The following is a 23,232-nucleotide window of genomic DNA, read 5'->3' as shown; positions in this document are numbered from 1 at the left end:
TACTCTTTAAGTAGTGAGAATTAAAAAAAAACAGAAATGAACTCTTTATATTTGGTACTGGTAGCCAATGAATTATCCTGAATGGCAAATGATGTAAAAAGTTACAAAAAACAATTTCACAATTGCTTTTTTTTATACTTCTACTAGGGTATGTCTAGGAGAGCTGCTAAAGCTAATTTATTAAAATAAATAAATGGTGCAGTTAAAAAATATAACTTATCCTGCAATAAACAAACTCTCAAACAAGGACATCGCTAGAAGAGCAAAACATGCTCTTGGAAAGCAATTATTAGTCCTTAAAGTGAGTCTGTCACCCTCCTCAAACTGAACTTGATCAATTTAGACCTTCGTATAGGGGACTCATCTGATATAAGAATCAAAATTGTGCTTTAGATTTTAGTAATTTTGTTTTAACTAAAAACAGTTTTATTAGGGCGGTAAATGAGGAGACTTTGGTTCACCCTTGGCATGGCCAGGGGCTCGGTGCACCGTTCTACCTCATAAATTACTATCCTCCACTCCTTCCTTTGTGGACATTGAGAGTGCTCACTTTATACTGCTGCCTGACCTAAATCCCTCTCATTTAAATATCTAATGAAACTCATCATATAAAAAGAAATGACTGAAATCTACTGTAGTAGTACAATTTTTACAGAGATTAAGTCTGCCAAGATCATTTCAGTTTTAGAAAAGACCAACTATCTTTAAAGCAGCTGTCATGACATGACTTCAAAAATCATATGCAAGTTGGTGTCTTTAGGTTCAGCTCATTTGCTTTATTTTTTCTTTTCTGCTTTGGCTGAATTTTAAGCCAACTATATTTGTGCTGGAATCTGAGACTACAGCTTAGCAACAGTGCCTACGAGAAGTCTATGGTAGTCCAGGACTCACCTTCTGTCTTATCATTAGCTCAAATTTATTCTCTATTCCCCTGCATCTTCCTCCTCAGATTGGCTACTTTGTGCAAGCACAGGTACATTATGGGCCCAAAAAGAAGTCAGAGATTCAGGGTCATGGATAACCCAGATTGTATTATCCTGAATGGCAAATGGGTCTGCCAGTTACATAGTGACGTAGAGCTTCAGAAACTCACGTAGTAATTTAGGAATTTGCACTTGTATGTCTAGGACAGCTAACTGATTACATATCAGAGATCTGTTATTTCCATCTTTAGAGATGAGGAAATCAATTTGAAGAGCCCTGGTCCAACAGCCACCAGACTTTGAGCCATGGGAACCTTCTCCTACATGGCAGCTTTCCTTGCACCTCTTCTTATTAGTAGGCTTGAAATTATATCATTCATGCATAACACCACAACGATGATGTTGCTCTCGGCCAAAATATCAGAAGATAGCCGGGCATGCATCAGGCAGAAGGCGATTCTCAGAACGTCCATCCGTTGATGATGGACTACTGATGATGCCACCATGTCAACCGATTCACTCATCTCTATTTACCAGCCAGTTGTTATCCAATGAAAACGTAAGTCAACTTTGACTAGGAGGACAATTAATAAGTCTAGAATTCCAGCTGCCTTTTTCCTTCTTTTTATTTCATTTGGAGGGATTAAAATTTTTACATTTCCAGTAAATAGACAATCATTATATTTGTATTTTCTCTGTTTTTTACTTCCATGCTGTAAATGGCTTCACTTCAGAAGCATTAAGGGAATTATTGCAGTCTGGGTTTTTAAACTTTAGCAAATGTTCTGATACCGAAAGTACTAAGTGTAAAAAAAAATGTTGTTTTGCTTGCAGTCAGGAAGCTGCTGATACAAAAGGGCACGGGAGCATAAAATCTGCAGGCTATTACAGAGCGAATATTGAACAGAAGGGTATCATTATGCCCAAGGATGCATCTTATGATTAGGTTAGATCCCAAAATAAGCTAATAATTCAGGGAGATGATGGTGAGAGGATGCATAGTTAGTTGGAAACGCAGACATTTTAAGTGAACTATTTATTCCTGCTTAGGCAATGTAATGAATCAATTTCACTTAATCTTCTTTGCTTTCGGCAAACATATGTCTAACATTTATATTTGTTTACCTCCTTTAAGGTTTATGTCAAGTTACTTCTACAGTGTTCATCATTTCATCCCCTTTAAAGAAATAGATTGCAAGTTTTTGATGAGTTGACTGTTTAGACTTAACTGTTTATATGATTTTTTTTAATATAATAATATACTACAAAGTTATTATTTTGGGGGGTATATACAAGACTGAAACTTCTAGCTAATTAAAGATTTACTACATCTCATGGAAAAATCAATCCAGTGTAGTCTTTTTTTGACACTAGATATCCTTAGGCTTTCCCAGAGATCTAAGCAGTCCAGAAACAATGAGGTTAGAACATTGCTGCCTTTGGTCTTCTACTTCATTGTGCACTGGGTATATTATTCCATATCAGTGAACGTAGGTAGTTATCTGCACCGCAGAGCATGGGGTCACTATTACAAGAGGTTACAAATTGAATGTAGTCTTCAGTATTAATAGGTTTAGAAATATATTAGCTGATCTTAAGAGGACTGCTAAAGTACAGGGCAATTTAAATGTCTTGCTACTGAGAAGTGAAAAATATTTTTCCATATTAAAGTATTATATTAAGTTAAATAGTTTTACAAAGCCAAATATAAAATATGCCTATAATTGTCAACTTACATAAAACTGAAAAAGTTTCAAGAAAAACAAATTGTGTGAAGGATGTCTATTTTACCTTAAAGAGAATCCGTCAGAATGATCTACTCTTCTGAAGGATAATCTCATTGAAACCTTTACTTTTTGAATCTGTTGATACATGAATGAAAAATCGCTGTTTTAGTTTATTTGCAAAAGATGGTTAAATGTTCAGAGCACTTCCCAAGAGACTGCCGCCCCAGCCCTACTCCACACCCATCCCCACCTTCCTTTGCTTGATTGACAGCTCACTGAACATGAAATCAATATAAACAGAAAAAAACAGCATTATTTAATAATATTAATATTCATGCATCTAAATAAGGGACAGCAGATATAAGTATATCACTCATAACAATATACTCTGTACATCCAGTATACAATTACCAGTGCGTCATTGCTAAATCCTTTACACCATGTAAGCAAATAAACTAGGGTAAATCAAGCAAAGAGACAGCAATGTCTCAAGGTATCATTAGTATAAGGTATTATAGTCATAATGATGTAATAGAGCTACAAAGTGGAAAGATTATATCCATAAAGACCACCTTACCCATAATGACCCGTTTGGATCAGAGCACATAGAAGCCAAAACAAGTGTTTCATGTGGGCTTCCGCATGTTCGCTCATCACTACTATCTATCCCATATCTATCTACCTATATATCTATCCCATATCTTTCTATCTATCCATATATGGAATGAAAAAAAAAACACACCAAAAAATGAGAGTACTACTTAAAGGGAGCCTATCATGTTGAAAAAGGAATATGATCTGTAGGCAGGACATTATAAAGCAAAAGAAGCTGATCAGATCATTATACATTTCTGGTCGCAAAGTTTCAGTGAAACTTATATTTTATCCACCCTGGTCCAGTGGGCAGTTTTATTCAGGAAACTCATCATTTCTTATATAAGCTTTTTTACTCTGCCCTTTACCTCCGCAACTGCCCGACACCTTTTGTGGAGCTCTTCCTTTGTATGGTCTACTCAGTTGCATCATGTATTTACCATTCATTTTTAACATAGAACAAATTACATAAGTTAAAATCAGCTGAATTCTATCTATTTCATATTATCTACCTATCATCTATGTATCATCTATTTTATTATCTATTATCTATCTATCTCGTATCTACCTATCATCTATGTATCATCTATTTATTATTTATTATCTATCTATCTCATATCTACTGTGTTGCAGTGACCCCTGTAACAGGTAGGGGGCGCTGCATGGTCTCCCCAGTATACGCACGGAGGCGTATTGAGGCTGACAGAGTGCATGGCAGTTGCATGCATGGATGTGATGATGTGTCAAAGTCCGGCATTGTGGTGAATGGCCGCTATGTGTGTCGCAGAGGAGGAGACTCTGCGCTGCCAGCCTGAAGTGACGTGGTGTTCTGGGACCTATAGTTCCACAAGTATTTTGTATGTTTATAATGGGAGGTTGGCAGGGCTAGTTATGTGAGATGGGCGGGACAAACTAGCCACACACCCACACTCCCACCCAGGGGAGTGGTTAAACCTAGATAATGTGACCAGGGTGTGGGTCACATGGTTTTCGCTGTGAGTTTCCTGTTTGAAGCCTGTGTTGGAAGACCTGGGAGGAGGCTTCCTGAAGAGCACATGGTAGGGCTTTGGACAGGCCACATGCCTGGGGTGTTGGACTTACATCCTGAATAGCACCCGAACAGGTCACATGCCTCTGTGTTGGACGGTCCAAGGTGGGATGGACGTCTTGAAAAGCACAGTGTGATCATGGCTCTGAGTCTGTTTACCTGGATGATCGGTGTTGGGGAAGCTACCGTCCTTCGGTGGGTCTGGACTGACTGAGGTGTGCCAGCCAGGCAAGTTGGTGATCCCTGTGAGGCAGCTTTCCCGGAAGAGTGAACTGACAAGGAGTCAGCAGGTGGAGCAGGAGCTCCCGTAAGGTACCATAGACTGTTGGTGCTTATGTTCTATGAACTGTGTGGTAACCCATGGCAACTGGTCAGGAGAGGACCAGCATGTTTAGTTGCAGCAAACGGATAATGTGTGGCTAATGAGTTAAAGCAATATCGTGTAAAGTTCAATGGACTATGTGTAAGCTGATGATGTGTAACCTGGCTTACGGTGCGGTTTATGAGGCTTTAATAAGCCGTATGGTCTGTTTTCTTTGGCAAAACCGTGCCTGACTACGTTAATCCCGCGCCAAGCGAGTGTCCCCCAATACACTTAGTAAGTGCAATCTTACACTACCTATCATCTATGTATCATCTATTTTATTATCTATCTATTATCTATCTCATATGTACCTATCTTCTATGTATAATATATGTATTATCTATCTATCTACAGTGAATGAAAAAAGCAATAAAAAAATCCTGAAAAGCTAAAGGGAGTTTATCATGTTGAAAATGGAATCTGATTTGCAGAAGGAGCTGATCAGATTAATATACAATTCTGGTGGAAAAGTGTCAGAGAATGTTACATTTTATTCATTGAAATCCCTGGTGCAATTGTATTCAGTGGTTGGCAGTATTTCCTGTATGAGGGCACGCTCAGAGATAACTGTCAATTATTGACTAGGACCACCCACTGGACTCATATACATACAAACACTGGGGATTTCAATGAAAACAATACATGTTATACTGAATTATTTCCAACAAACCTACATACATATCAAACTGCACACCTTCTCCTTCTCTTTACCATGCTGTCAACAAATCGGACTGCATTTACAACTTGACAGGTTTCCTTTAAGTAGTAATCAAATATCTTCTACTAACTGTTAGTTGTAGAGTTCTTTAATTTACTTTTCAGGGCAAACAGCTAATGTCCCAAGGAAAGTTTATTCTAAGGATTTGAAGATATCAGAATTAACTTGTTCCAACCTTACAAGAAAATATTAAAATTATTTCCAGAATTTTTCTACTTATTTACATGAAAATAAAACAGATTGAGGTCTAAGATTGGATTTCCATGTGAACCATTGTGATGAATCAGACAGCTTATATTCTTCATTATTTTGTGATTTCTTTTAATCATGTTTGCAAGCAAGAAGATTCTTCCTCCCTTCCTTTCTACATGAGAACAAATTGGCATCTATCTTGCATGGGTGTTCTGAATCAGCACAGCATGAAAACACCAGATTGAATATGATTGAGCTGTGTTTTTTTCACCCCCCCCCACTAAATATGTATCTAGGATTACTCATATGTTGTATTTAATGCTGCCTGCAGTTTACGTCTGTACAGTTGGTATTGTAAAATCATTTGTTGCTTAGCTATGTCACTTTCTCACAGCTAGTGCTGCTGAATGCTACATACACTTCTCAACTAGAGTTCAGTGAATATGTTCAGAAACGGTCACCGAATCTGATTTTGCCATATTCGTGCCATATTGGTACCCTATTCATGCCGAATTTATGTTTGATGATCATTTCTGAACATATTTGATCATTTCTACTCTCTTTGACTCCGATGACACTCGGCAATTGTAATCCAAACCGAATATTGAAAAATTCGCTCAACTTTATTTTCAACATTCAAACTACAAAACCAAGAAGGAAAACTTCCGGAATTATGGAATTCACAGGCTCAATATACATGTTAATAATGGAAAAAATATTAAAAATATTTTGATTGTGAGAGCCACACACAAAACACCTTGGCAATAAGGTTATTAATGTTTTTCTGAGGAATGTTTTTTTCCATGTTGAATACACTTGGTCATGCAAATTAACAAGATCCTCTGCTTCCTTTGCAATTGCCGACCAATAATGTCCAAGAAGTGCTTGATGGGAGCCAATTCCGTACATACTGCAGGCAATTATAGCACGTTTAGACCATGAGCAACATGTAGTCTGGCATTGCTGAAAAATAGCTCCTGAAATGATTTGGATAAATGGCTATATGATTAGTTACATGAACAAATCAATATAACACCAAACTATTAGTGTACCTTGAATGAAAACTATAGGTGTTTGGCTACCGTAAATTATGCCACCCCATACCATATTTGCCGAATAGGACCAGTGTAACCTTCATTTGTGAAGTCCAAAACAGAGAAAAGCACTGCTGCACCACCGTGGTCTCTTAAAACAAGTCTAAAGAGACCATTCACACACTATGTTCAAGCCACACATCCCGGGAAACGAGTGCTCAATCCTGTGTGAAAAGAAAAAAGAAAAGGAAGGCACTCACCGTTACCAAAAGTGGAAGTCTTTATTTCATGGATAAAAAAGTTTAGGCTCGGGAGCAATGTAGAGAGTGTGAACAACAGCCATTTCACTCTCCTGCTCTTCAACGGGTCCTAAGTAGGGGGCCTCTTCATGACGTTGCCCACATGTTTTGATGACCAATCTCCAGCTATCATTGCATGCAAGACAAAAGTGATACTCGTAGCTGAAGAGCATAGACTTTATTTACAGCATCCATGTACCACTATAGCTCTTGAGTGCAGTGACATGAGATCAGTGGAACATTGATGCCTTAGGCTTGATATGGCACATTTAATTTTACTTGCAGTAGAGAATGTATCTGTTGTCAAAACAGGTTTCCCAGGAGCCATTTTTTTCAACATGACAATGCAAGGTCTCATGTTGCTTATGTTCCTGTGACAGCATACATGGTCAAAATCATCTACCATGGCCTGCAGCATCTGAGATTACAGTGGTCATCAATTGCAAAGGAGCTGCCAGCAGTGGATCTTGATGATATGCATTCTCATGTGAACTAAGTGTGGCAGAACATTCCTCCTGCAACCAGTAATTACCTAATTAATAGCATGACAAGCCGTTTAAGTATGTGTATATTTACATGTGCTGCTCATACTCAGTGCTGAGTATTACTGAATATACTCAATACTGCATCTTACCTGTCCAGTTTTAGCATCTTCTCATCGGATTCTCTGCTCATTTTGGATTTTTCTTTGGATCTGACTGTTTCAGTGCTGACTAGGCCTCACTTGGTTATTTTAGTTTGCACCTTATTGACCACATGATGTGTAGTCAGTTCTAGAAAAGTTTTTATGCAAATTTTCAGCTGTGTTTTACAGTACAAGGAAAGGCTGGCTATAAGATTAAAGAAATATCACTCACACAGCTTGGTTTCTTTGTAATCAGGCTTTTTGCACAATGGAGCATGCCAGTTCTTTCAGTGTTTTTTCAGTATTTTTCACCCATGTAAATGAATGGGTGGTGAAAAAAGGCTGAAAAAAACACCAAAAATGCAGGTGTCAGCTTTTGCTGTGTTTTTTTTGTGCCAAAACCCGATTCTATAGAATATAAATTTTTCCAACACTAAGCTGTATCAGCATGCACAAGAGGCAAATCTAGTATGCCAAAACCGCACAAAAATGCACAAACCCCCCCAAGGAAAACATGTTTTTTTCTGCAGCTTCTTTCCTACCAAGAGATCAGGTTTTGTTGCAGAAAAAAATGCTGAGAAAATGTCTAGTGTGAACTTAGCCTTACGTCTCTGACCTGGTTATCCCTATAAATTTTTATTCAATTTTGTTTGTCCCTTCTGCATTGATTCTTTGGTTCTGACCTTGGATTGCTTGTTTTTCCCATCACCATTTTTCCACCGATCAGCAGCTTCTCTGCAGGCACAACTTGGGGGTCCCTTGCAGAAAAGATCAGATTCCTTTGTAGATTTTCAAAGGTGAAAAACAAAAAGCACATTAGACTTTACTAAAGAGAGCATTAATGACCAAGCCTGTTCACAGAGCATTACAGACTTTAAAGCCATACATAGTATAGTCCTTTATACAATAAATAAAGCTGAAGCCAGAAAAGCACAACTTGACTCCATTTAGAAAGGGGCTGCAAATCCCTGTTCTTGAGGTTCTGAAGCCCCTATCTCAGGATTGTTGGAAGTTAAGCCAACAGATCCTCAGTGATCAGCAAGTTGTTTACTATAGTGTTCATAGGGGATAACTTTTTTTGGGGGGGAATAACCCTTTAAGGTAATGCAGTTCAGTTTACTGACACCTGGGTGTCCCATTTCTGACATGGGGTTCTATGAATGCTAATCACTTAGTGACATAATTTAATATTTTTTGTTTCTAACTATACTGACAAATGAAAACTTTGCCTTAGAATTACTTTAAAGCTGTAAAATAACACCTCACGGAATAAATACTATGTTTGTGCGAAATTGTCGCCCTAGTTCTTTAGAAAGTGACATGGCTGAATGCATATAATGAGAAGAAATTGTACCAAAATGAAGACATTTCTCTTGTCGACTTCAAGGGGTCGGTTTATCAAAGTCTTGGTTGGGAATCTGCGGCTAAAGCTTATTCCAAACATATCAAAAGACAAAATCCAATTGAATTTCAATTTCAATTGGAATAGCTTTTCTTGATAAAACAGATGACGTTTTGTTTCCCAGCTGGGTAATACTGATAAATGCCACCAATCTGCAAGTAATAACAATTTATATCTATATAATAGGAAACATAGATAGAGCGAGGAGGCAATCATGAAGCCTCTGCTTTAATTAGTTCACTCGTAATGCTTAAAAAATATTCAGTTACAGTCAAATCATTAAAATTTAAAGCCAGTTACTGCTTACTAGGATGTGAATATTGATTGTTCTCACACTACAATCAGCATCCATGGCTTTTGCTATAAGATTATTATTATTATTATTATTTATTGTTATAGCGCCATTTATTCCATGGCGCTTTATATGTGAGGAGGGGTATACATAATAAAAACAGGTACAATAATCTTGAACAATACAAGTCACAACTGGTACAGGGGGAGAGAGGACCCTGCCCGCGAGGGCTCACAATCTACAAGGGATGGGTGAGGATACAGTAGGTAAGGATATAGCTGTTCGTGCAGTGGTTTGGTCAATCGGTGATTACTGCAGGTTGTAGGCTTGCCGGAAGAGGTAGGTCTTCAGGTTCTTTTTGAAGGTTTCGATGGTAGGTGAGAGTCTGATATGCTGTGGTAGAGAGTTCCAGAGTAGGTGTGATGTGCGAGAGAAATCTTGTATGCGATTGTGGGAAGAGGAGATAAGAGGGGAGTAGAGAAGGAGATCTTGTGAGGATCGGAGGTTGCGTTCAGGAAAGTACTTGGAGACGAGGTCACAGATGTATGGAGGAGACAGGTTGTGGATGGCTTTGTATGTCATGGTTAGGCTTTTGTACTGGAGTTTCTGGGTAATGGGGAGCCAGTGAAGGGATTGACAGAGGGGAGAGGCTGGGGGATAGCGGAGGGAAAGGTAGATTAGTCGAGAAGCTGAGTTTAGAATAGATTGGAGGGGTGCGAGAGTGTTCGAAGGGAGGCCACAGAGCAGGAGGTTACAGTAGTCAAGGTGGGAGAAGATGAGGGCATGGACTAGGGTTTTTGCAGATTCTTGGTTTAGAAATGTACGGATCCGTGAAATATTTTTGAGTTGAAGGCGGCAGGAAGTGGAAAGGGCTTGGATATGTGGTTTGAAGGAGAGATCAGTGTCAAGGATTACCCCGAGACAGCGAGCTTGTGAAACCTGGGAGAGTGGGCAGCCGTTTACTGTAATAGATAGGTTCGTTGGGGGGGTCGTGTGAGATGGGGGAAAGACAATGAATTCTGTTTTGGCCATGTTAAGTTTTAGAAATCTAGCAGAGAAGAAGGATGAAATAGCGGATAGACATTGAGGGATCCTGGTTAGTAGGGTGGTGATATCTGGTCCAGAGATGTAGATCTGTGTGTCATCAGCATAGAGATGATACTGAAAACCGTGAGATTCTATGAGCTGTCCCAGGCCAAAAGTGAAAATGGAGAAGAGCTGGGGCCCTAGAACTGAACCTTGTGGGACTCCGACAGATAGGGGGCGAGGTGAGGAGGTGGTGTGTGAGTGGGAGACGCTAAATGTTCGGTCAGTTAGGTATGACGAGATCCAGGATAGGGCCAAGTCTGTGATGCCAAGGGATGATAAGAGAGTCTGTAGTAATAGGGAATGGTCCACTGTGTCAAAGGCAGAGGACAGGTCCAGGAGGAGGAGGATTGAGTAGTGTTGCTTGCTCTTTATCACTATCTTCATCTTAATAGCCTTGTATAAAGTATAAAATTCCAAAACCTCATAGTAAACCTAAATTGAAATTTTAAAGGAATTACAATAGTTTTTAAAAATGTATAGCTGCTCTTTAACACAATACTTATGAAAAGCAGTCTTGCTGTCCTCCTACTTCCCAGCTAGTTAAAACTGTGTTTTGTGCACTGTAACTTTCTTCCTTGTATATTGCTCTTGCTATTGTGCAGTAGTATTCTTGTCATTAAGTAAATTCCAACCTCTCTATTATGCTGGAATGTAGTTAGACAGCAACGCAGAAGCAAAGAGACATAGAACTGCACCCACATCCTGAACAGAACTAGAAACCCAATCCGACATGTTGTAGAGCAATAAATATCCACCCCCACTTCCTGTAGACAGACAAAGTCACATTCTGATTTCCTGTAGAGAAATTAAGACCCACCTTCACTTCATGCAGAGAGGCCAAAACCCATTCTTACTTCCTGTAAAGAAAAAAAGACCAACCTCCACTTCTTGTAGAGAGACAAAAACCCACCCTTACTTTCTGTAGAGAAATAAAGACCTACCCCCACTTCCTGTAGAGAAACAAAAAATTATCCTGATTACATGTAGAGAGATAAAGACCTGCCCCAACTTCTATAGCGATACAAAGACTCATCCTGACTTACTGTAGAGAAACAAAGACCCATTCTGACTAACTATAGAGAGACAAAAACCCATCCTGACATCCTTTGGAGAAATAAACACCCCTGACTTCCAGTAGAGAGAAAAAGATCCACTCTCACTTCTTCTATAAAGACAAAAACCCATCCTGACTTTATGTGGAAAGTTAAAGTCCCACCCCCACTTCCTGTAAAAATGCAAAAAACACATCTTGACTTCCTGTAGAGAGCTAACAACCCACCCACTATCTCTGTTATCCATTATTAACTGTCACATGCAGTTGTCATGAACCACTGAGACACATATTGGCTAGCAGTTTGGAGAGATTATTTGTAATTAATGAAGTGTTTTCATTTAGAGCAAATAAGATCATATTAACTTAATGTACATGGACAATTTTATTAAACTTTTCAGTCCCTTTGTTATTAGAGTTTTTAAGCTATCCCACAGTGTCTTCATTTTACCTCTACTTTTGCATTTATTTAGAAAATGGCAGAAAAAATCTCCATGTAGGATAGAATAGTCTCATATCCAGACTATATGTGCTGCATATATGTCCATAAGGTCAAGCTTCCAAAAGAAAACAGGGCCATGCCATGATTTCCAATCGAGTTGAGATAAAACACTTCCTATTAAAATGTATATTTTCCAGAGATAGTTAAGATATCACGAAGATACTATTTATATGGCATACATGATGGTAACATTTCCTATTGTGATATATGCAAGAAATCTCATTAAATAATTAATTGCATGAACTGGACCTTTAGTCATCAAAGCTTTCACGCCAGAATTCTGGTGTAAAAGCTTTGAAAAGTTGCAAAATTTAGGCTCACAGTTGCACATAAATTTTGTGATGTCTACATCTTTAAGCCAGTTTTTTCCACCTCTGCCATAATGGGCTGACCTGGGGCAAGGCAGTAGAGTGGTAACTACAGCTTAATTTCTTGACAAATGGCAGCGTACTACTCCACAAGTCTTACTCTAGCAGGGACTGGAGTATGATTTGTGGTGAGGTGCACCAAGACGTGCACACCATTCATCCGTCATTCTGGATTTATGAAGAGGTGTAGGTAACTTGACCTTTTATAGTAATAAGTTGCTACCTCTAGGTATAACCTTGTTCACTATTTTCAGGACGTTTTACCCCTCTATGTCTTGATCTAGCCTGTCATATAACTAGGATTACAACTAGCTCAGTGACAGGAAACAGAAAGGTTATTAAAAGAACACACTCAGATTGGGTCACAGTTAACAATAGGGTACCTCAAGAGTCAGTATTGGGCTCTCTTCTTTGTAACATATTTATTAATGACCTTGTAGCGATCATACAGTGTAGAATTTCAACATTTGCAGATGGTTCTAAACTCTGCAAGGCAATCAACACAAAGGAGGATAATTTAATGCTACAAATGGAGATATGGAAGCTGGAGGATTGTGCTTAAAAATAGGAATTGAAGTATAATGTAGATAAATGTAGATCATGCACTTGAGCAAACTAAATAACAATTATAATTGCACTACATTGTAAACCATTGGGTAAAACTGTCACTGATAAATATGAGCATATGGGGATGGCAATCTCAACTTTAGTGATCACTGCTAGGCTGCTGCCGCCAAGGCAAATAGAATAATGCAAAGCATCAAAAAGAAGCATAGATACTCATGAAAAAATCATAGTTTTGTCTCTATGGCTGAACTAAAGCTATGTTTTCAACTATGAACTATGTTTTGGGGTAATTAGACTTTAGAACATAATACAATTATTTTTTAGTAACAATTGAGTCTGTTTGCCAAGTTCGAGCAATTATTTTGAATTAAAATTTTGGAAGATTCGCTTTTTCTCTAATAATTAGCTTTTTCATACCCTTGAAAAAAAACATGAGGATGTTAACTAAGTAAAAAATAAAGTAAAGGCATCAGCAATTAATAGTACTTAGCATGTGCCAAGTTTACTTTTTAAACCTTTTACAACAGTGTTTAAAGTATTTAGAAAAGAATGTGACAGACACAAAGTGGCTGCCATCAAGTCTAGACATTTTTGATACATGAGGCCCAAGAGTGTTTCAGACATGGGAAAAGATATCTACTTGAAAAGTGTTTGTTAATAAATCAATGTTGTTGTTTTTTACAGCTGAAGATGCGTGTGGAGGCACGGTACGAGGAACAAATGGAATTATATCAAGCCCCGGATTTCCCAATGAATACCATAACAATGCAGACTGCACATGGACAGTTGTCACTGAAACTGGAGATACCATATCACTTGTTTTTACAGATTTTCAAATGGAGGAAAAATACGATTATTTGGAAATTGAAGGTTCTGAGCCACCAAAAATACGGTAAGATGTTTGCCTTTTTTTAAACCTATTTTTATTTGTTTATGTGACTAAGATGAAATTCATGGTTCTGTAATTTAATTTTAATAAATACATTTTTAAAGGTTATAAAAAATACTTCATGGAAAAATGTGCATACGTGATACAATTTAATATAACCACAAGACAACATAAAAGTAAATGAATAATAATGGTAAGCAATTTTATGACTGACTGCATTCTTGAATATATTATAGGTTTTTTAAAGAAATTTTAAATTCTTTGATTAATAGACGCCCACTTTCCAAATTGTATTTATAAGGCATTTTAACTAAACATATGGCTGAAGTGTACAGGACATGATGCCTATATAGAGGCATAGATTCTCTGTGACGTTATAATTCAGAGCCATAGACGCTTGAAGTGGAATTAATCATGAGATCATTTTTTTCTGTTTCGGCTGCATTGCTATTATTTGCACCAAAGATATGTATGATGTTTAACCCCTTTCTGACATCGGGCAGAATAGTACGCCTATGTCGGACACCCTCCTTTTGATGTGGGCTCTGGCGCTGAGCCCACATGTTTTCCGGCACATGTCACCTGTTTTGAACAGCTGACATGTGCCTCTAACAGCCGCTGGTGGAATCGAGATCCACCCGCGGCTGTTAACCCGTTAAATGCCGTTGTCATTGGTGGTCGGCTCTCATAGCAAGTCAGCAATTATTCTACATACAGGCAATCTGATCATCGCCTGTATTTAGCAGAGGCAATTGGGGTATGGCAGCTTCTAGTCTTCCATGGAGACAATTGAAGCATGCCAAAAGTAAAAAAAATGTTTTTAAAAATATTTTAAAAATAAAAATATATAAAAGTTCAAATCACCCCCCTTTTTCCCCATTGAAATTAAAATAATAATTAAAAAATAAAACATACACATATTTGACATCGCCACTTTCAGAATCACCAGCTCTTTCAATATAAATAAAGAGCTAACCCAATCAATAAACAGCGTAATGAGAAACAAAGTCTAAACACCAGAATTATGTTTTTTGTTCACCGCAACATTGAATTAAAATGCAATAATTCAAAATGGGCGATCAAAATGTCAGCTTGGTGCTCAAAAAATAAGCCCTCACCCAACCCGAGATAACAAAAAATGGAAATGCTAGGGGGATCAGATAATGGCGAAAAAATTTTAGGAATTTTTTTCACCACTTAGATAAAAAAGTACCTTTACATGTTTGGTGTCTATGAACTCATAATGACCAGGATAATTATAATAGCAGGTCAGTTTTAGCACTTAGTTAACCTAGTTAACCCCTTCACCCCCAAGGGTGGTTTGCACGTTATGGACCGGGCCAATTTTTACAATTCTGACCACTGTCCCTTTATGAGGTTATAACTCTGGAACGCTTCAATGGATCCCGGTGATTCTGACACTGTTTTCTTGTGACATATTGTACTTCATGATAGTGGTAAAATTTCTTTGATATTACATGCGTTTATTTGTGAAAAAAACGGAAATTTGGCGAAAATTTTAAAAATTTTGCAATTTTCCAACTTTTAATTTTTATGCAATTAAATCACAGTGATATGTCACACAAAATACTTAATAAGTAACATTTCCCACATGTCTACTTTACATCAGCACAATTTTGGAACCAAAATTTTTTTTTGTTAGGGAGTTATAAGGGTTAAAATTTGACCAGCAATTTCTCATTTTCACAACACCACTTTTTTTAGGGACCACATCTCATTTGAAGTCATTTTGAGGGGTCTATATGATAGAAAATGCTCAAGTGTGACACCATTCTAAATACTGCACCCCTCAAGGTGCTCAAAACCACATTCAAGAAGTTTATTAACCCTTAAGGTGTTTCACAGGAATTTTTGGAATGTTTAAATAAAAATGAGCATTTAACTTTTTTTCACACAAAATTTAATTCAGCTCCAATTTGTTTTATTTTACCAAGGGTAACAGGAAAAAATGGACCCTAAAAGATGTTGTACAATTTGTCCTGAGTACGCCGATACCCCATATGTGGGGGTAAACCACTGTTTGGGCGCATGACAGAGCTTGGAAGCGAAGGAGCGCCATTTGACTTTTCAATGCAAAATTGACTGGAATTGAGATGGGACGCCATGTTGCGTTTGGAGAGCCCTTGATATGCCTAAACATTGAAACCCCCCACAAGTGACACCATTTTGGAAAGTAGACCCCCTAAGGAGCTTATCTAGAGGTGTGGTGAGCACTTTAACTCACCAAGTGCTTCACAGAAGTTTATAATGCAGAACCGTAAAAATAAAAAATCATATTTTTTCACAAAAATTATATTTTCGCCCCCAATTTTTTATTTTCCCAAGGGTAAGAGAAGAAATTGGACCCCAATAGTTGTTGTACAATTTGTCCTGAGTACGCTGATACCCCATATGTGGGGGTAAACCACTGTTTGGGTGCATGGGAGAGCTCGGAAGGGAAGGAGCGCCGTTTGACTTTTCACTGCAAAATTGACAGGAATTGAGATGGGACCCCATGTTGTGTTTGGAGAGCCACTGATGTGCCTAAACATTGAAACCCCCCCACGTGACACCATTTTGGAAAGTAGACCCCCTAAGGAACTTATCTAGAGGTGTAGTGAGCACTTTGACCCACCAACTGCTTCACAGAAGTTTATAATGCAGAGCCGTAAAAATAAAACAATCATTTTTTTCCCACAAAAATTATTTTTTAGCCCCCAGTTTTGTATTTGCCTGAGGGTAACAGGAGAAATTGGACCCCAAAAGTTGTTGTCCAATTTGTCCTGAGTACGCTGATACCCCATATGTGGGGGGAACCACTGTTTGGGCGCATGGGAGGGCTCGGAAGGGATGGAGCGCCATTTTGAATGCAGACTTAGATGGAATGGTCTGCAGGCGTCACATTGCGTTTGCAGAGCCCTACTGTACCTAAACAGTAAAAAAAAAACACAAGTGACACCATTTTGGAAAGTAGACCCCCTAAGCAACTCATCTAGATGTGTTGTGAGAGTTTTGAACCCTCAAGTGTTTCACTACAGCTTATAATGCATAGCCGTGAAAATAATTAAAAAAAAATTTCCCCCCAAAATTATTTTTTAGCCCCCAGTTTTGTATTTTCCCAAGGGTAACAGGAAAAATTGGACCCCAAAAATTGTTGTCCAATTTGTCTTGAGTACGCTGACACCCAACATGTGGAGGGGAAGCACCGTTTGGGCACATGGGAGGGCTCGGAAGGGATGGAGCGCCATTTTGAATGCAGACTTAGATGGAATGGTCTGCAGGCGTCACATTGAGTTTGCAGAGCCCTAATGTACCTAAACAGTAAAAAAAACCACAAGTGACACCATTTTGGAAAGTAGACCCCCTAAGCAACTCATCTAGATGTGTTGTGAGAGTTTTGAACCCTCAAGTGTTTCACTACAGTTTATAACGCATAGCCGTAAAAATAAAAAATATTTTTTTTTCCACAAAAATTATTTTTTAGCCCCCAGTTTTGTATTTTCCCAAGGGTAACAGGAGAAATTGGACCCCAATAGTTGTTCTCCAATGTGTTCCGAGTACGCTGATACCCCATATGTTGGGGTAAACCCCTGTTTGGGCGCACGGGAGAGCTCGGAAGGGAAGGAGCACTGTTTTACTTTTTCAACGCAGAATTGGCTGAAATTGAGATCGGACGCCATGTCGCGTTTGGAGAGCCCCTGATGTGCCTAAACAGTGGAAACCCCCCAATTATAACTGAAACCCTAATCCAAACACACCCCTAACCCTAGCCCTAACCCTAGCCCCAACCCTAACCCTAGCCCTAACCCTATCCCCAACCCTAACCCTAACACTAGCCCTAACCCTAGCCCTAACCATAGCCCTAACCCTAATGGTAAAATGGAAATAAATAAATTTTTTTAATTTTTTTATTTTTCCCTAACTAAGGGGGTGATGAAGGGGGGTTTGATTTACTTTTATAGTGGGTTTTTTAGTGGATTTTTATGATTGGCAGCTGTCACACACTGAAAGAAGCTTTTTATCGCAAAAAATATTTTTTGCTTTACCACATTTTGAGAGCTATAATTTTTCCATATTTGAGTCCAAAGAGTCATGTGAGGTCTTGTTTTTTGCGGAACGAGTTGACGTTTTTATTGGTAACATGCTCGGGCATAGGAGATTTTTTGATCGCTTTTTATTCCGATTTTTGTGAGGCAGAATTACCAAAATCCAGCTATTCATGAATTTATTTTGGGGGAGGCGTTTATACCGTTCCGCGTTTGGTAAAATTGACAAAGCAGTTTTATTCTTCGGGTCAGTACGATTACAGCGATACCTCATTTCTATCATTTTTTTTATGTTTTTGCGCTTTTATACGATAAAAACTATTTTATAGAAAAAATAATTATTTTTGCATCGCTTTATTCTGAGGACTATAACTTTTTTATTTTTTTGCTGATGATGCTGTATGGTGGCTCGTTTTTTGCGGGACAAGATGCCGTTTGCAGCAGTACCATGGTTATTTATATCTGTCTTTTTGATTGCGTGTTATTCTACTTTTTGTTTGGTGGTATGATAATAAAGCGTTGTTTTTTGACTCGTTTTTTTTTTTTTTTTTACGGTGTTCACTGAAGGGGTTAACTAGTGATATAGTTTTATAGGTGGGGTCGTTACGGACGCGGCGATACTAAATATGTGTACTTTTATTGTTTTATTTTTTTTATTTAAAGGAATGTATTTATGGGAATAATATTTTTTTCTTTTTTCTTTATTTAGGATTTTTTTTTCTTTTTTTTTTTACACACATGGGAATTTTTTTTTAACTTTTTTACTTTGTCCCAGGGGGGGACATTACAGATCGGTGATCTGACAGTGTGCACAGCACTCTGTCAGATCACCGATCTCACTTACAGCCGTGCAGGCTGCAGCTTTCATCTGCAGCCTGCACGGCACCCGGAAGTAATCCCTGCAGGACCCGGATGCAGCCCCGCGGCCATTTTGGATCCGGGGCCTGCAGGGATAGGAGGTAGGAGACCCTCGCAGCAACGCAATCACATCGCGTTGCTCCGGGGGTTTCAGGGAAGCACGCAGGGAGCCCCCTCCCTGCGCGATGCTACCCTGTTCCGCCGGCACACCGCAATCATGTTTGATCGCGGTGTGACGGGGGTTAATGTGCCGGGGGCGGTCCGTGACCGCTCCTGGCACATAGTGCCGGATGTCAGCTGCGATAGGCAGCTGACACCCGGCCGCGATCGGCCGCGCTCCCCCCGTGAGCGCGGCCGATCATGCTGGACGTACTATTCCGTCCTTGGGAATTAGGGCCCACCCCACATGGACGGAATAGTACGTCCAATGGCAGAAAGGGGTTAAAAAGCAAAACAAAAAACTATTGTGGAATTGCACTTTTTTGCAATTTCACTGCACTTGGAATTTGTTTTCCCGTTTTCCAGTACAGAATATGGTAAAACCATTGGTGTTACAACTCGTCCCGAAAAAACCAAGAGCTCACATGGCCATTTTGATCAAAAAATAAAAAAAAAGTTATGCCTCTGGGAAGAAGGGGAGCAAAAAATGAAAATACAAAACCAAAGATACCTCTGATCGTTAAGGGGTTATTAAATGCGGTATATCTTTAAATACAAGGTTATTGTCTAGAACTAATTTTCCACTTTTTACCCCCACCCTTCCCACAAACAAAAACTTAGGATATATGTTTTTATTACGTGCAAGAAAAATGGAACTAGTTATAGCAGTATATTCATCAGGGTTCAAACAGATTTTTATCAGCGTTTGGTCCAAGTTTCATCAGTTTTTTTCACTGATGAGAAAAGAACAGTTTCTCTATGAAATCTCCTATATATCAGTAGGTAAAAAACAGACAGCACATGGATGGCATCCATCTGACCTTTAGATTTTCATTGCCGAGTTGATTGACCCTGGGATTAATATCGGACATGTCTCTGTAATTTTGAATTGACAACTTTGTCCACAAAAAAACATGGACATCATAGGTATGGGTGCTGTCTGTGAAAAAAAATGATAGCACTTGTATGTGAACAACTGCAGAATGAATAAGCCTTTACTAGAACTAGATGGAATTTGTGACTTTTTTAGGGACTTTTGAAAAAAGTTGCAATTCATAAATTTGCCTTTAACCTTATTTTCATAACTCCATGCTAAACAGCAAAAATTTAGAAGTTTTTTCACATAAAATTCATGCATCAAACTTTCCAGTAAACCCCTATTACATTTTCTCCTTCATGTATAGCAGTACAGTGGCTGCAGTATGTATGGCACAGTTTTACATAGATATGTTTCCCTAGAAGCAATGGTTCTGGTGGAAAAAAAAATAATATAGTGCAATATGGAACAGGGCATGATTTAGCAAAGTGAAACACATTAGAGGCAGAGATACAGTTGAACTTCAAAGACTGTTATAAGTGCAGTAATATAACCCTGTACATTTTCAAGGTTTTAAGGTATCATGTACACGAGCCTTAAAGTGGTTATCTCAAGACCGTAATTTGGCAAATTTGCAAAATTCTTGTAAAAACAAGCCGCTTTGCAGTTTACCTTTTATTAAAATTACTTTCAGCTCTCAAGAAAGGATGGATTTTTATTTTATTGTACAAAACTTTTTGTCTAAGCTACTGGCCACAATGCATTGCCAGCTATATGGTTACCCAGTACTGATGAGCGAGTATACTCATTGCTCTGGTTTTCCGAGCATGCCCAGGTGGTCTCTGAGTATTTGTGACTGCTCGGAGATTTAGTTTTTGTCAACGCAGCTGCATGATTTGCAGCTGCTAGACAACCTGAATACATGTGGCAATTCCCTAACAACCAGGTAATCCCATATATATTCAGGCTGTCTAGCAGCCGCAAATCATGCAGCTGCGTCGACAAAAACTAAATCTCCGATCACTCACAAATACTCGGAGACCACCCGAGCATGCTCGGGAAAACCCGAGCAATGAGTGTACTCGCTCATCACTATTACCTAGGCAGGAAACATGCAAAATGAGCAGTTTCTATACTTAAAGCTTGCTACCAGTGCTTTGAAGCTGGGGGGATCACTGGATCTGGTCATCTTCAGTACCCTTGCCCTTATCCAATCCTGTAGAGGCAAAACTGTTTCTGCTACTTGCCTGGAAGAGAGCGCACTTTGGACCAACAGGACGACAAAATTACAGGTCTGAACTTACAGTTTTCAGAGCCTGTCACGGGGTCCTTCTCCGGTACCACACAATCAACAGAGCTAGAGTATAGTAAACAATTCCAAGACCTTTATTTAGGCAAAAATATGAAAGGTCCATATACGATCCACCACACAAAGTATAAAATAGTCCAGAACACAAATGCAGTTCAGTAACAGGATAAAAGTCCAACAGACAGAGGATAGCATAGTCCATATACTCTTCTTTCTCTCTGATATGCTGTGCTGTCTTCACATCATGGTTCCACACAGGACTTACTGTGTGTCACCTCCCTGATATTTACAAGTCCCTCTCCTCATTCACAGGTTAGGGGGGTGGGTCGCAGTGGCTCATTGTTTCAACAAGCTAGTTCAATATGTCTTTAGCATATTAGCAAACAATATTATTCACTGACCCCATGGAGAGATAACAGTGCATGACTGTGGGGGGAATATCAGATGGCAAATAACAGCAATTAATCAATAGGCAAATAACTCCTTCTACAAGAGAACACCATGAAAATAAGTAAAATAGAAATATACACAAAAATGATACCCACATAGCATATCACACCATCACAGAGCCCAACACCCCTAGCAAAGCAGGGTCTGGTGTGCTTCTGAAGATTCATCTAATGACAGCCCCTATGAAGAGGTTGTTTATTTTGGATTTTTTTCAGAAATGTACTAATGGCATAAAAAGAAGTGATTCTGATTTTCTTCTGACTCACAAAAAATGGCCAAAACAGTGATCTCCCACTGCTTAGTGATTCACCATCATTCATCATAGCAAATTATTACTGTATCAGGATGTTGGGTCTAGTGTGGACCTGAACAGCCTCAGAATTTTAAAGATGATCTCTTTAGGAGATTTTAGTAGAGAGTTTATTTTAGGCACAATTTTTCCAATTTTGTTTGCTGAAATCACACTTTACATAGAGATGTTTTGATAATTTTTACATTTCATTTTAATGATACACTTCTGCATTTTTTTTCTATTTCTTTTAATGAGAGAAGGGAGGCTGTCATCCTGTAAACAGCTGTGTCATTTAGGAACATTCTGTGACAGCCAAGTGAGAGTTGACGTTGGGCGTATTTTTCTTAGGAAAACAGCACAATGATGAGAAATTGTTCAAAACATAATATGAACAAATGTCAATTATATTATGTGAATTTTTCTTTACGGATGATGAATGTCAGCTATATTCAAAAAAATGTTTTGAAAAATATAGTAGAAATATCATTGATGCTATATATAATCATGTAAGAAGTGGAAGGCTATAAGAATCTTTCAAACTCATAAATCGTTAATGTTGGACATACAAGCCTTTATTTGACATTTGCCTTAAGAGGAAAATGTACTTGTGCCTTAAACTCCACAATGCGTCTTGAGCTTCTTGGTGCCTCTGAGCAGCGGTGGGCCAGGGGTAAGATCCATAGTTTTACAGTATTAAAGTTGAAAAAAGTCACAAGTCTTTTTAATTCAACCTAAAAATATATTGATACATATTTGAGGAAAAATTCTTTCAGAACTGCTGATGTGGCAATTTTAATAGTTTACTGGATCAAGTCTCATCTATAGAATCTATCACCTACATCCAGTAACATTAAGTTTTTATATTTAACGCCTTAATGACCAGAGGTATTTTTGGTTTTGCATTCTCATTTTTTGCTTTACTTCATCCCTGAGCCATAACTTTTAACATTTTTGGTCAAAATGGCTTTGTGAGGGCTTGTTTTTTGCGGAAAGAGTTGTACTTTTGAACAATACTGTTAGGTGTCGAGTTCCCACCTCTGCACAGGGGGAATCTCGAGCCATCTCTGCTGCGGTCTCCCATTCTTCTCCAGCCGCAGTGGAGCCTGCTTAGCGGAGGCTGACACTGGGCGACTGGTTACTACTGTTCTTCCGGGCTCTGCCTTTATAGCCAGCGTTGATCAGCAGTGAGCAGATCTTTCTGGGACTAAGTCCTGCTTTTCCCATGCTGGGCATGCCCATGGGATGACCTCCCATTGGAGGTTGGGGGTCACATGCGCAGGTCTTGAAGCGGTTCCTGTAGGACCACTAGGAAGGTCATTGAGTGCTAAAACTATAAAAGGTTTGCATGGCCGCACGGCCATGCGCTAGTATCAAACCTATGTTATGAGCTCAGCGCCAGTGTGGTCATGGTTCTATGTGGTCAGGGTTTGGCTGAAATAAGCCGCTAGAATACTGGCACCTCCAGTTAGGAGTTTTGTGTATGTGGATTCAGGGCTGGCGTATAGCCATTAGAATTCCGGCTCCACAGGAGAGGAGTTGCTTGTGTGCTATTCTGACTTCTTGACCACTGTTGGCTCTATTAGGTAGCTGTGATCTCCTGTGAGGTTAACAGGGCAT

General features: G+C 38.9%; 1 protein-coding gene across 7 annotated transcripts in view; it reads left to right on the top strand.

The window, feature by feature from the left end:
* The window catches only part of CSMD3 (CUB and Sushi multiple domains 3), a 1,888,113-nt gene that overhangs the window by 520,354 nt on the left and 1,344,527 nt on the right, over positions 1–23,232 (top strand). For all 7 annotated transcript variants that reach the window (XM_077271102.1, XM_077271099.1, XM_077271098.1 and 4 more), the window contains exon 5: positions 13,480–13,687. In XM_077271102.1, the coding sequence (XP_077127217.1) occupies positions 13,480–13,687 (208 nt within the window). The remainder of the gene's footprint in view (positions 1–13,479; positions 13,688–23,232) is intronic.

Source organism: Ranitomeya variabilis, chromosome 6 (assembly GCF_051348905.1).
Source record: "Ranitomeya variabilis isolate aRanVar5 chromosome 6, aRanVar5.hap1, whole genome shotgun sequence".
Taxonomy (NCBI): domain Eukaryota; kingdom Metazoa; phylum Chordata; class Amphibia; order Anura; family Dendrobatidae; genus Ranitomeya; species Ranitomeya variabilis.
This window is presented reverse-complemented; position numbering and strand designations above follow the sequence as displayed.